This window comes from Notothenia rossii (assembly GCF_949606895.1).
Source record: "Notothenia rossii genome assembly, chromosome: 9".
In the NCBI taxonomy this organism is placed as follows: domain Eukaryota; kingdom Metazoa; phylum Chordata; class Actinopteri; order Perciformes; family Nototheniidae; genus Notothenia; species Notothenia rossii.
This window is the reverse complement of record NC_136907.1, coordinates 54,773,610-54,788,501: the sequence shown is the minus strand read 5'-3', so window position 1 is coordinate 54,788,501 and position 14,892 is coordinate 54,773,610. Positions and strand designations below refer to the sequence as shown.

At 41.6% G+C, this 14,892-nt stretch overlaps 1 protein-coding gene across 4 annotated transcripts in view; it reads left to right on the top strand.

Annotated features, from left to right (window-relative positions):
• cdh24b (cadherin 24, type 2b) overlaps positions 1-14,892 on the top strand; it is a 176,617-nt gene that overhangs the window by 124,593 nt on the left and 37,132 nt on the right. For all 4 annotated transcript variants that reach the window (XM_079651806.1, XM_079651807.1, XM_079651809.1 and 1 more), the window contains one exon: positions 13,071-13,252. In XM_079651806.1, the coding sequence (XP_079507932.1) occupies positions 13,071-13,252 (182 nt within the window). The remainder of the gene's footprint in view (positions 1-13,070; positions 13,253-14,892) is intronic.

The window sequence follows — 14,892 nt, the reverse complement described above, 5'->3', positions numbered from 1 at the left end:
CGCGGACCACTGGTGGTCCGTGATTGCCCCCTAGTGGTCCGTGAGTATATTGGTAAACATTTGAAATAAAAATGTATTTATTTAAGTTTTCCGCACTCTCGCGGGAATATCTCCGCAATGAATGAGCTTAAGTTTCACTTTCAATTGCATGATATAGCCAGGGGTGCACATAACTGGTACGCAGGTACGCATGCGCGGCAACAATCTGAAATGCGTACCGTCACTTGTGTCACAAAGTGCATTTGCGTACCGACGTACTTGTGAAGCTTTTCCAGAGGGCGGTTAGATCACCGGATGACAGAGTGTGCACAGACAGGGCTGCTGTTAACGTCGGTCTGTACAACGGTATTGTGCCGAAACTACACCAACCGGCTGCGGAGGGAGACTCCCCCCCTTCACTGGAGAACTGCGCTAAAACAGCCGTTGACGTTCGCGATACAAAGGGCTTCATCAAATAACTTTGAGTGGAGCCAGAAGTTGGACTACCAAACACTGACTCCAGGTACTCATCTGAGTACCTCACTGAGAAAGTTATGTGCATCCCTGGATATAGCCCAGGTAAACACCTTCATCACACATGTTGCCACTTGTTTGTACCATTTTCAGGCGATTTGTAAAAAACGATGTGTTTTTGGATATTCGTGGAGTTAGGTGGTCCGCGAGTGTTTTTTTATTGGTTAAGTGGTCCTTGGTATGAAAAAGTTTGAGAAACACTGAGCTAGAGCAATCGCAACTGTTAGTTGATGTTAGCTTAAATCTTAGTGTGCTACTGTATGCTAGCAGATTTTGATGGAGCTAGTTTCCGGGACAGAAAAATCTATCTCAAACATAGTGAGTTTTCTCCTGATTTGTCCATCTCAATAATGCAATTTTTGTTTCAGAATGTTTGAAAGATCTGTAGATTTTTTTAAAAAGGGTCCAATATTTTCTTTGGTAACCATGGGGAGAAAGAATCAGATTATTGATGGAAATTGTCTCCCAGTGTGGGGTCTGTATCACAAAACGTCTTTGTTGTAACTGGACATTCCTTGGAACACAAAAAACTTGAGGAATAACTTATTATAAAATATGATACAAACACTTGATACAATGCAGGTTTGTAGTCAAAGGTAATGCAAATGGAGCTTTAACCTCGATAAGTTGCACTACATTACATTTCTTTAGTTTTTTCCTGCATTTTTTTATCTTTCCAGTGTTTCATATTTCTCACTACAACTGTCTTCATGTCATCATATATTCTATTGTACAGCAGAGTTTCACCCTTAGAGAATAAGTCTTCTTTTCTGAAAGTGAGTGTGGGAAATTTCATAAATAACTCAATCCTCCTCTTGAAGAAGGGAGTGTTTTGAATGCTGGGTTAAATTTCAGCATAGCACCTGGGACTGATTCGGAGACGCTTGATAAATACGGGCCCTGATTGCATTTTCCTACCCCGCTGTCATCCCATAATCTTATAATTTATTCAATCAGTGTAAATCCTGTTACTCAAACAAGCCAGCAAGAATATTACATTTAAATCTCGTTGAGTTCTTTTTGGTTCTTCTCTTGCAGCTTCTCCTGCTTTAAAATGGTTGATCTTTGTCTCAAGAATAAGCATTTCTCATCTCAACAAACCCATGTCCAGCCTTTTTAATCAAACCCGACTTTCTGGTTCCCCCCGCTCCACAACAGCACATTCTGGGGGGGGGGGGGGGGGGTTGGAATTGAGCGTTTGGCTCCCAAAACAATTTGACTAATTCCGTCTGGTTCCAAATGCTCTGTTGTGGAGGCAAAGAGTAATAATGATGAGGGTGATAACTTTAAATAATAGCCAGTAATTTCCAATAATTGTTATTTTCTAATTACGTTTTCACATCTTCGGAGCCCAAAGAAGAGATGGAGGAAATGAAATGAAAGGAGGGACTTAATTAAAACGGAGGTGGCTAATACCAGCAACGCTTTTTATCCTTTTATTTTCTCCATCCCTCTGTTTCCCTCGCTCTGTATTAATATTTCATCTAAAGTTCAGTGCTTTCTGCTTCAATAGACAGTAAAATCACTGCCGGAAACACTGCTCTCAGTCACATCTCTCTTTCTTTTTCTCCCTTTCACTCACAATCCTCCTTCGTTCTCCCCGTGTCGTATTTCTCCCTTTTTTTTCAACTTTTTCCCTTGAGCTCTCGCCGTCCATTTCTCTCTCACAATATCTCGCAGAATGTCAGTGACGAGTCTAACTGGTTCGAGCCAGCCGAAAACTTTACTTTCACTTCTCTTAGTCACATGAGTCAGTCATTCAGCCACTTTGTCATTTTATCTCTTTGTCAGTCCCCTCTAGAATCCGGCCGTGTAAAGCTTTTTAGCTACCTAATATCACGGAAAGGCTGCTGCATTCTCTTCATAACCTTGGATTTCATTTCAATTCCAAACGTGGTTGTCGGGATATTTAAATGAAGCCCCTTCTGAAAGCTCCATTATATAAGTTACCATTACATGTATGCCCTCTAAGGTTGATTTAGGATTGACGCGGCCTGGCCAACTCCACATTGTTTAGCAGTGTTTGCACTTTAGGCACCTGAGTGCGCCCACACCAGCATGCAAGAAGAGGCATTCACATACTAATGGACACACACACACACACACACACACACACACACACACACACACACACACACACACACACACACACACACACACACACACACACACACACACACACACCCACACACGGGCATCCTCCTACTCTGTATGGCATTAGAACAGAGCTCAGTAACTGCTAATGGCCTGCACAAGTTAAACAGCAGCATGCAGTGTTTTGAACCGCTTGCCCTGGAGCCTGTGAAGAAAAAGATCTACACTGTTTCATTATTAACCCTATTAGCACTGAGATAGAAGGCGCTGCTTCATTGCAAAGCAGTCTAATGTAACCCCGTAGTGACTTGGGGAAGAATACAAATTCCGCCTATACAGCAAATGCTCTTTCCACATCTCCATCCCTGCCTCTCTGTGTCTCTAACACTTGTGACGATGCCTAAATCACACTCCCCCGTCCCCCCACCCCCCCAGCCTTGATCCAGCCTTCCGTCTCTCTCTGGCCTTTTCCCTTAAGCCCTCTTGAGTATGAGTGCCTGTGTGATGGACTCCCCGCTAAGCGGATGCAGATTTTATTCAGGCTATTTTCAAAACCACTGCCTGCGCTTTAGCCAAGTAGACATTTTTTTAATGACTCCCCTAACCCGACGCCTTCCACCGCCGCCAACACGAGAGACATTACGCCTCAGATAAGACGCGGTTGAGTCTCACCCTCTTTATTTTTGTATTCCCACTCCCATCCCCTCCCCTCTCCGGCCCACAGGTAGACTCCAATCCTTTTCATTCCTCTCTCTCTTTCATTTAACATTTATCTGTCCTCCTCTTCTTTTAGATCATCCCCCCTCCCTCTCCTCCCCATGCAGCATGTTGTCAATTTAAGCTCATTTTCTGCACTTTTAAACCTGTATTAAACTCCACCCTGCATAATTAACACTCACCACCTGTCATTTCACTTCATTTTCAACTAATCCCCTCGCCAGCGTCACACTGTTCTTCTCTCTCTGGCAGCGGCCGGGCAATTTGTTCAAATAAAAACCCCTCTGAGTTTGTCACGTGGGAATGAGCGCAGGCCGACATGAACTAGGTTAGAATGAAACATGTGGACGTCTCGTCTGTGAAGTAGTGTTCAAATATCGATCTGCTCTCTCCATGGCACAATTATGGCCAGCTCAACGGGGAGCGCCTACATTAGTGAGACATGAAACATCGAGCTTAAGCGCCCATGTCTCACCGCCTACTCTAATGGCTTTACCTGTGCGAACAAAGGACAGACCCGTGGCACACTCTATTTTCATCCAATGTGTGATTTTATCAGCGACCCCCAGGTGCTTTTTTGAGCCTTTCTATGAACCGAATGAGCTTGGAACCTCTCTTGGTCACTTACCTTTTCACCAGCCTTCAACTCCCCCACCCCCCTTACCATCTACCTCTTTTTCTTTTCCCAGTCCATCATAGGTGGAAATGATGTAAGACTCGTATTGCCTGCTGCTCTACTGTGTGAGCTGCAAGCTGATAATGACTAAGTCTAGCCTATACTTTGCTAGCATCACACCCTCTTTGCCCTCTTTGTCACTCTCCTTCTGAGTGCTCCCTGTGTGTGACAAGTGTGTATGAGCGAGAGTGAGGCTGGTGTGTGTGTGTGTGTGTGTGTGTGTGTGTGTGTGTGTGTGTGTGTGTGTGTGTGTGTGTGTGTGTGTGTGTGTGTGTGTGTGTGTGTGTGTGTGTGTGTGTGTGTGTGTGTGTGTGTGTGTGTGTGTGTGTGTGTGTGTGTGTGTGTGTGTGTGTGTGTGTGTGTGTGTGTGTGTGTGTGTGTGTGTGTGTGTGTGATTGTGTAAGAGAGAGACTATGGCAGGAAGTGCTGCGCCGGCGTAGGCGTTCCCCGATTCGATACACAATGGTACAGATCAATAGGAACAGCAGTCTTGTAAATAACTTTCCTAATTTGCCGTCTTCTCATTAGCAACATTCCTGTTTATTTTCGAGTCGTCTTCGCCTCAGCCTTCTGCTGCTGTCAGTCCCAGATGGTAGGCATGGTAGTCACACAACATAAACTGGCATTTAGTGTTGATTCATTGGCACATGCTGTCCCTTTCCACTGGGCAGACCCCTGCAGGGGCCAAGGGGGCGTTTGCATAGTCATTGTGTGACTTATTACTGTCATGTGAACTATGTGATAAATTGCTCACATTGAGCCAAAATATGTTTCCTTCCTTTTTTTGGACAGCTTCTGATCATGGAATCGTGCTGCAGGGATCTAGCCACACCAACACAAGTAAGATTGGTGTTGGGTGAAGACCTGGCCTGCAGTTCGTGTTTTCTAATTCATCACAGAGGTGTTGTATGGACATGAGGTCGGAGCTCAGTACAGGTTATTCCACACCGAACCGGAAAAATCATTTGTTTATGGAGCTTGTTTTGTGTGCACAAAGCATTGTCATGTTTAAACAGGAAATGGACAAAAACACACTGTTGCCACAAAGTTGAAGCACACATCTGTGAACATTATTGTATGATAATGAAGCAACATATTCTGCTCATTTTCAGGTTCATATTGGTATTCTGTTCCTCTACTGTGACATGTCTCCATGCTTGAATGTTCAAAAAGCTCTTTATTGTTCTCATACTGCCTGTGCTGCAGCACCTCTTTTCACCCTCTGTCTGAAACCAGAGTCCAGTCTGCTGTGATTGGTTAGCTGGCTGGCTCTGTTGTGATGGTTAACTGCATGTTTCGGAAATATATCCCGCCCCTTAGCATTTAACAATGTGTTAGATCAATAGCCAATAGAAGCGCGAGTGTTACATAGTGATGTCTATATGTATGGAAGTAAACAAAGAGTATAACACACAACAGGAAAGGGAAAACCCCCAAAAAGCGTAATAGGGCCTCTTTAAGATGTCCTTTTATTGAAAGCAGCTACAAATATATCCATATAATTGAATATTGATTCAAGATTGCAATATGATAACATCTTTTAAAGGATTTTACCATAATTAAAAGATCTATTGAGATAACGAGATACACAATTGAATTTAGTCATCTAAACTGGTAACAGCAAGCACATAGCAACTCAAATGGAAATATATGTATTTATGAATTCCTCTTTATTTTTACTTGAAACTGTTGCGTTCAATTCACTCTAAAGCTCTTAAATAAATTAGAAAATTCATTAGTTTTTGTCTCGAGTGATTGTGTTTATTTTGTATAGACTATTTTTTTTATTGATCTACTCTATTGTGCTATATCATTATCAAGATATCTTATGATGTTGGCTATCGCCTAGCCCTCATACCGGCATTATAGATTGATACTTTATTTATCCCAAAAATGGGAAAAGATTTTGTTCCAGCAGCAGTGTCAAGCATTACACAAGTTAAAGATGTTAAAAAGATACAAATATAATCAAGAATGATCCCTAGAGTATCTGAATACTACATAATATAACAAAATATTGAATGAAAGCAGCACAGTCGATTATGCATTATAAATGTGCAAATTGCAAAGGAGACACTTTACAAGCTGTAAAAGTTTTTTGTAGTAATTTTTGTACCTAAAACTTCATTTGAATCACCATATCCTTATTTTTAAAGAAAGTCTATGGAAGAAATCACACAACCCTGCTTTGTAGAAATTGCATACATTATACTTCCTGTTTCGCCACTTATGTTTTGGCAGGAAACCTACCCGTATTATGTAACATGTTTTCTAATGTAGGAAGTGTAATAATATACTCTCTATAGGCTTTATGTTTTGTCCAAAACATGTTAAAGTTCAAATGACAGTATTAGTAAGTATTTTATGAATTGCAAAATATCTTAGTGACATTCAAATGATTTGCACTTCAGTTTGCATCAAAGTGAAGGATGTGTTTTTGTGATCACTCACAAACTGAAACCCACTTATCCAATGTTATGAATGAAGGAATTTGATAGTGACTTGAAGAGAGAATAATAAATGAAAGGTAAGAACATATTCACAGAGAGTAATAAGGACAAATTACCTTATGGACGTCAGAGGAGGTGAATAATGAGTAAAACAACTAGCAGCACTATTCTATACAATAAGTAGACATTAGTCTGTAAGTGACGTGAATCCCGCCGTTACTACCTGTACAGTACATGACACTTCAGGCGCTGTGAAACACGCTGGGGAGCATCCTGTGCAACAACTTGGGTAAATGACAGAGGCGGGAAAGGAGGAGGAGGAATCAGTTGTTCACCAGGAGGTAAATGAAGTAAAGCACAAAAGAAGAAGTGGGTAAAGAGTATCCTGGAGAGCAGCATATAACGGCCCTCGATTCAGGGCCCTTTCGAGCCATGAGGCCAGCAGTGAGCCTAATGTCACTCTCACTGCTTACAATGTGTGCAGAGATGCTATGGCGCTAGCTAGCAGCTAAGCAGCGAGCATATTTAACAATGAAAAACAAATCCCATTCAAATATCAGTGGTGTATTTGTGTAATTTGTGCTGTTATGTAATCTCTATTGAGAAAGAACAAAATCTCTATTACAGCCCCAATAAACAAATGTTATTCATGTAGTATTTTTTAAAGAGGAGCATTTCTCTCCGACAATAAAACCACATTTAATAAAGACCAATCAGGTAAACACAGAGATCATAGCAGGGAAACAGCATTATTAAAGTGGGCAGCTTATTAAAGAACGGCTATTAGATTCACTGGGGTTTCGGGAATGTGTGCTAATCCCCTCAAATCCATCTTGGCTGTTTGTATTTCTACAGAGTTGTCCATTCAAATATACTCGTATTACCACAGCAACAACATGCTGGTTCTTGGTTTGATAACTGTTATTTCACTTGAGATGTGACAGGGTTACTGATTTTCTGACTGGTATTTACAGCCATGTTGTTACATGTTTAATATGTCATCAAGAAAGCCTTTCATCTTATCCTGTTTGGTATGAAATATTATCTCACAGATGGATGTCCTTATTGCCAGGGTGACCCTTTGTCTCATCAGTGGGAATTCACAGTGTTGTTCAGTACTTGTTGGTAATTGCAAGATGCCTTACATTTACACATGCTACAGTATGCAGGGCATTTTAAAACCCAAAGGCGGTAGTTTACTTTTCCTTTGATATTTTTGAAAGTGGTCATTTAACTGTTAACCTTTATAAGAAAAACACTCAATAAGGTGATTATATTTGTATGACTAGTAACCTCTAAGGTCATGTTAATGGCTCTGTGTTGTTGTATAGCTGCAGAAGCAGTCTACACTGGTGTTGAGGAGGCTGCGTGTGAGCAGCAGCAGCTTACATTCTTTGTAACTGCATTCAAACAGTATGTTAAGGCATAGTGCTGAGAGTAGGTCACCTGTTTGTTAGCAGCACTTAGAGCCCACAGCTGCTGAAGGAGTGCAATTCAAGCAGGAGAAAGAAGAGTTGGCAAGTGTAAACATATGTTTTCGGTAATGGGTATGTTTTTTAAACATGTGTAATGTGAGTTAAATGTGAACACATAAGTAAAACATGAGTCAAATGTGATTCAAGCACATGAGTATAAACATAATTAAAGTGGAAAAGGTGAGGTAACACGTGAATGTGAGTAAAACGTTATAAAAACAAACAACCTAGATATATAAAAGTATAGGCAAAACATGAATAAATGGTGAGGTTACATGAAAAACATGAGTAACACAAGAGGAAACATATATGTAAAACATGTGAAAGACATGTTTAATACGTGAGTCTCAAGTAAAATACAAGGTAAGCGTGAGTAACACATGATTAAAACATGTGAAAAGAACCTGTGGCATAAATGAGCTACACATAAGTAAAGAAAGAATGCAATGTAAGTAAAACATCAGCGCAACTTAATCATGGCTAAAACTCAAACGCGATTAAATGAATGCAAGACATGATGTTATTAAGGGGTTGAAATAACACGAGTAAGTTCAACGTTTGTAAGTTGTGAGTAAAACATCCGTAAAACAAGTGTGAACCAAATAATGCAAGTCATAACTCAGGTAAAACATCAATAAAACATCAGCGAAACACAAGGAAAACAAAAGCCTTTATATAGAAGCTGTATTGATTGGACCAGAGGCCTATCTGTTCCCACAGATCCTGTGCAGACAAGCCTTCAGGGAATCATCGGGCAGACTTTGACACTGAATACCTCTGCTGCTGTTTGCATCCTGTTTCCTTGTTTAACCATGACAATGATTGTTCCCTGACCTTCACCCAGCAGCTCCAATCGGTTCTGCTGCCACCACAGAGAACATTTGTATTGACTCCCCTGTGTGTTCCAATGCATCCCAGTGTCACATCCTCAGTAATTCTTCGGGGAATTTAAGCAACCTGGGGGCAGTTAACACTCTACAAGTTTTGCTGTTTCCAATATTTAAGGCTCAATGTAAGGAATTCAACGTTTTTCACAATTTTAAAATGCCTACGGGGGAAATAAATAAATTGTAAAAGTAAATTGAATGACTAGAACCAAAAAATGATAATAAATATATGGTAACTTATTTGTATGTGTTAGAGAGATTGGCCTGGCATGGCATGGCATCAGAGGAAAACAACATTAGCATTATTACAATTCTGCGACTTTTAACATTCCAAGTATAGGAAATATGATACAATTAAATATTTCCAAATCGTAATCTTTTTTTGTGGTTACCATGGCATGGGGCAGACAAAACTTTTTTCCAGTATGATTTGAAATTCTGCATCTTTGATACAGTTGACAGATCAGAAAAAAGGAAATATGTGTTCTGAAAGACGCTGACAAATGTTAACAGTGTGAAAGGAAACTGATGGGGAAATAGAGCAGCACTTGACCAAAATTCAAACCTGTCCAGAAACAATTATTTCCAAAATTCTACAGTCATCTTCAATTATTTGAAAAAGAAAAGTCATACAAGGGGAAATTAAATAAAGCTGCATTCTCGCTGGACTTTTTTTCTCTGCTTGCCACATCTACACCAGGGCCGTATCTCATTTCAAAGATTTCCCCTCCTCGAGTCCTCGAATCCTCGGTCCTCCGGTAGTGACCCGGAAATGGATTTCAGCGTGCCATGTTGAAAGACATCTCATTTCTCTAAATGCACATCAAGGACCGAGGATCGAGCATCGAGGAGGCTCTCTGGAGGAGCTATAATCGAGGATACACTGATGAATCCTCTATGGTCCTCCGCGGAACCTCCACGCAGGGGCGGACTGGCCATTGGGAATACCGGGAGTTTTCCCGGTGGGCCGGTGCTGTGCGTGGGCCGGAGAAAAAGATCTGATCTCAGCCAATGACGGCTCTGCATGCAACCCCTGGATATTATTTTAGAAACTGCTTTCATCGCGACGCGATGTCTACAGTGAGAACAGCTGTGAGGTCCGTGCAGAAAGCAGAGCAGTGTGTATAATATATATCACTCAGATAAAAGGCCTACTCTCTTTATTTGCTTTAGTTTAGTAGATATCTACAAAAAAAGAGTTGATATTTTTCTAAAACCGTTTAGTGCTTCACATAATAAAATACAAAACGGTAGCCTGATTATATGCTTTCGGAGCTGTAGGTGTGTGTGGTACAGCGTGTGCGTAGATGCAGCCGACAGACGGGTCTCAGTTGGTTTGGTGTCCTATGCTTACCTTTAATTCTTGTAAATACAACTATTGGCCCGTAATTTATTTTCCTCATTGTAGCGACCAGAGGGGGGGGAGGGATATATCCAGTGTTACGTTATTATGAGAGAGCTCTCATACTTGTGTGTGTGTGTGTGTGTGTGTGTGTGTGTGTGTGTGTGTGTGTGTGTGTGTGTGTGTGTGTGTGTGTGTGTGTGTGTGTGTGTGTGTGTGTGTGTGTGTGTGTGTGTGTGTGTGTGTGTGTGTGTGTGTGTGTGTGTGTGTGTGTGTGTGTGTGTGTGTGTGTGTGTGTGTGTGTGTGTGTGTGTGTGTGTGTGTGTGGGGGGGGGGGGGATGTGTGTGTGTGTGTGTGTGTGTGTGTGTGTGTGTGTGTGGGGGGGGGGGGGGGGGGATGTGTGTAGGTTAGTGTTTGTGCATTTGTTAACTTGTAACAAAGTGAGGACCAGAATACGTTTTACAAACGTGTGTGTCCACACTTCTTCTAAGGCCAGACTTCACGTTAAGGCCAGAATAAGGTGTAGGTGAGGGTAAGCTTCCGGGTTGGGGTGAAGGTTAATTATGAAGGTAAATGTGAGTATAAGGGTGTAGGGAATATATTAAGTCAACAAGGGTCCTCACAAAAATAGAAGTACAATGTAGTGTGTTTGTGTGTATTCTTGTATTTTTCACACAATGAGGACCAATACAAGTTTTTAATCAATGGAGTTTTTGGAATGTGAGGAGTGTCTGTAGCCTGATTATATGCTTTCGGAGCTGTAGGTGTGTGTGGTACAGCGTGTGCGTAGATGCAGCCGACAGACGGGTCTCAGTTGGTTTGGTGTCCTATGCTTACTTTTAATTCTTGTAAATACAACTTTTGGCCCGTAATTTATTTTCCTCATTGTAGCGACCAGAGGGGGGGGAGGGATATATCCAGTGTTACGTTATTATGAGAGAGCTCTCATACTTGTTTGATTCTGAAATTGTATATATTTATATAAGTGTGTGTGTGTGTGTGTGTGTGTGTGTGTGTGTGTGTGTGTGTGTGTGTGTGTGTGTGTGTGTGTGTGTGTGTGTGTGTGTGTGTGTGTGTGTGTGTGTGTGTGTGTGTGTGTGTGTGTGTGTGTGTGTGTGTGTGTGTGTGTGTGTGTGTGTGTGTGTGTGTGTGTGTGTGTGTGTGTGTGTGTGTGTGTGTGTGTGTGTGTGTGTGTGTGTGTGTGTGTGTGTGTGTGTGTGTGTCCGCATCTGTAGCCTGTTATTGTCTCATTATACCGCACTGTGAATGAATTAAAAGTAAATATATAAGTCATCATAAACACATCTGTCCATCAGACAGAGGGCTGCTGTGCCTCCTGTCATCATTAATGGACGTCTCTTCAAAATGACCGCTCAGAGGAGAGGAGTTCTCATTTCTCTAAATGCCTGCTGCTTCCCCTCCTCTCTCCTCGGTTTCCCTCCTCGACTCCTCCGCTCGCTTCTCCTGTGGGCGGGACTAAGACACGAGGATAGGAGTCGAGGAGGGGAATCTCGGAAATGAGATACGGCCCATGTCTTTTTATTTTTAATTATTTTAATTATGTATTTATTTGTATTATTAATGTATTATACACATTTACATAAAGCAATTATTGACCTTCAGATTTTCTGTTCTGTAATTCTTTATACTGTATATAATTATGGTAATGGAGGTAAAGCTATTTAGAATACGAAAATGTGTCAAATGACCTGTTTGTCCTCAGGTAGATAACTTGTTAGAGTTAAAAAACCCTGTGTGCTTTAAACATTTTTTGTATCAAGACTTGAAAAAGACGACAATCAAACACCCCGCGTGATAACCGCCGCCGCTATGATGTGTGAACTGTTATCCCGTTTCTCAAAGTGAAATAACCTCACATTTGGTGTCGCTGTGATGTTGTCAGATTTACAGCTGACGGTGTGCCGGCCTCAGATACTGCTCTGCTGAAGTGCTGGCTATCTTTTATTCTGTCAGCCCAATTTGTTTGTGCGATGTTTTTCACCGCTCGCATTTACAGGTCTATCCGATTCCCTTAGCTTTAGCTGCGCCGATAACAGCTCTGTTTGAATGAGCCTGTCTGTTCTGTCTGCGCGTGCCTAATAGTGATATCTCACCCTTTCCCTCGCTCAATTTCTATCTTTCCTACCACACTTAGTCTTGTCAGTGCAGCTGGTGGACTATACTTGTGTGTTAGATTGAAATAAAGTGCTCGGTGAAATTAGGTACATTGTATGCAGCGATGCACAGATGTACTCCATATTTGCAATGCATCGGGTGAATCATAAAAGACGTGCAGCTGTGTGTCTCAGTGTACTGTAAACTGCAGCACCAACACTGTGAGAATGTGCTGCTTTAATGTGCCCCGCACTAAAAGTAAAACCTGCATGTTTAAACATGACGGCAGCGCACATGAAAGGGCCCTTTACCTTGATTAATTCTTGTTAGCTGGACGGAGGAATGGACTAAAAAGAGTAGACGCAGTTAGCTCATGTCATGGAGTTCAAATGTTTAAATGTTTTCAAAGGCGTAGAGAGAGCAGCATTGCTTACCTGTAATCTTTGCTTCACTTTAATCTCCTCTGTTCCTTCTGTTTTTATTAAATCCTTTTAATTAAGTATTTTTTTACAGCAGGTTTTTCTGGCCATATTTACCAGCCTTTTAATAACACCACAATGTGAAGGCGTTCAAGCGCTGCCTTTTCTCTTTTCTCTTTTCTTTTATCTCCCTCCTTCATCCTCTGCTCTTTTAAATTAAATGCCTTGTTATCTGAAAATTGCAAATATTGGCTCAGCGCAGGTAGGGGAGCAGCAATGTGGAAACAGTTTAAAAGACACAAAATAAATGATTAATGTTTACATAAAGTATATCGGAGCTACTGAACACGGCTAATATGTTCCGTCATGTTTATCTCACAGGCATGTGGTCCTTCTCTGTTTCTGAACTTGCCATCCCCGGTGCTGAGATCGGACGCATCTCGGCAACGGACGCCGACCTCGGTGAGAACGCCAAGCTGGAGTACACCATCCTAGAGGGGGAGACGGGGGAGACGTTCAACATCACCGGAGTGAACCAAGAGGCGGTCATCACGCTCAACAAGGTGAGACGACAGAGGACAGGAGAGAAGGGTCATGTACAGAAAGGTTTTTAAAGGTATTAAAAAAGGTGGAGGAGTGAAGAAGAAGAGCAGATGATGATGAGGGGGGGAGGTGATGACTCAGGTAATGAGGGCAGAGGAATTGTGCTCTGCCTGTGAGTCAAAGCATAGCAAACAAAACATGTTGTATAAGCCCATTAACCAGGAATTACCCGGATATACACAAAGACACCGGATAAGCCTATAAGATCGGAAAGGATCCACCCCCTCAGGAGTCTCTTTAGTGAGGATTTTTAAACAGGTGATTTATATTCATCTCACCTTTTCTCTTTTTTCGACTCCCGTCAGATGAGAGCGGTTTGATGTTTTTCTGACAAACTGATTTCCTGCTCGATTCACTGGGAACCAGCCTCCTCCTTTTTATCAATATTTCCGTGTGTGTACAGTGGACATAATGAAGCGTCTTCCCGAACTCAATCCAAGCATGACGTACCCAGATGCAAATGTTAGCGGCAGCTTAGTTGGGTGTGGTTTGCAGCGAGAGTGTTTGGACCAGCCGAGATGACTGCTTCCCTTATTCAGAAGGTTTTTCCCCTGCGGAGCGTATGCATGCACTGAAGGATGAATGAGACGCTGCCTTCCCATCCTGAATTCAAATGGCTAATAGTTCCCTTTAGTGTAATAGTATTTCAATTTCAAACGTTCCCGAAGCTGCCTGTCATCTCCAATAATCACATTCATCTGAAGATGTGTGTGCACAGTGGGGAGGTGAATGGGGGGGGGCTGACACCCAGTCATTACCAGAATGACTAATAAGAGTTCATACCTGTCTGTCTCCAGAGAACGTCCTCACTTGTTATGTCGACTCAATTGGGAGAGGGACCCAGTGTGTGGGAAGCATGTCTGAGATATGATGCTTTCATTTTTAATGAGCCTTAAGTGACTCACACACTTCAATGAAAAATACATGTGTGTGTGTCTAATAATGCTGTCGGAAACTTCTTCCATCAATGGATGTCAGTCAGTAAGTGCTTAAACAGTATGCGCTAGTTATATGAGCTACACAGGGTGTGCATTAGAGTGCAAGAGTAGAGAGTGTGTTGATACACTTGTTTGCTTGTCAGAACATGTTGGTGTGTTAGAAAGAGTAGCCATGGAACTATATGAATATGTTATGTTAATATTATCATGCAAGTAACTATTTTATCCCAATAATCATCAAAAATATGGTTTACTTTTTTTAATGTAATTAAAATATGCAAGAAACAATTGCTTTTCCGTGGGTTCCCGGATGTATAATCTGAATATTTTTTAAACTGAATTTGGCCTTTGAGATTAATCTTCTTGACTTTATTAAGGAATGAAGCTGTTGGCAAATGCAATTAGGGCAACAAGCAGCCTAAGTTAGGAAGTATTTTTCACAAAAAGAAAGACATGAAACTAACACATCTCAAATATCTGTAATTTTGCCAACATCTTATAAGACAGAATTTTGTGATACCAGAAATAAAAGATTTTAAAAAGGACATAACAATAGTGAGTGAGCGATGTATGAATTAAGGGGTTAATGGGTGGAGGCTTGAAGGGATGTGGGTGAGGATGAAGAGATGAGAGGAGTGAGGGACGTAGCAATAGCTGCCCAC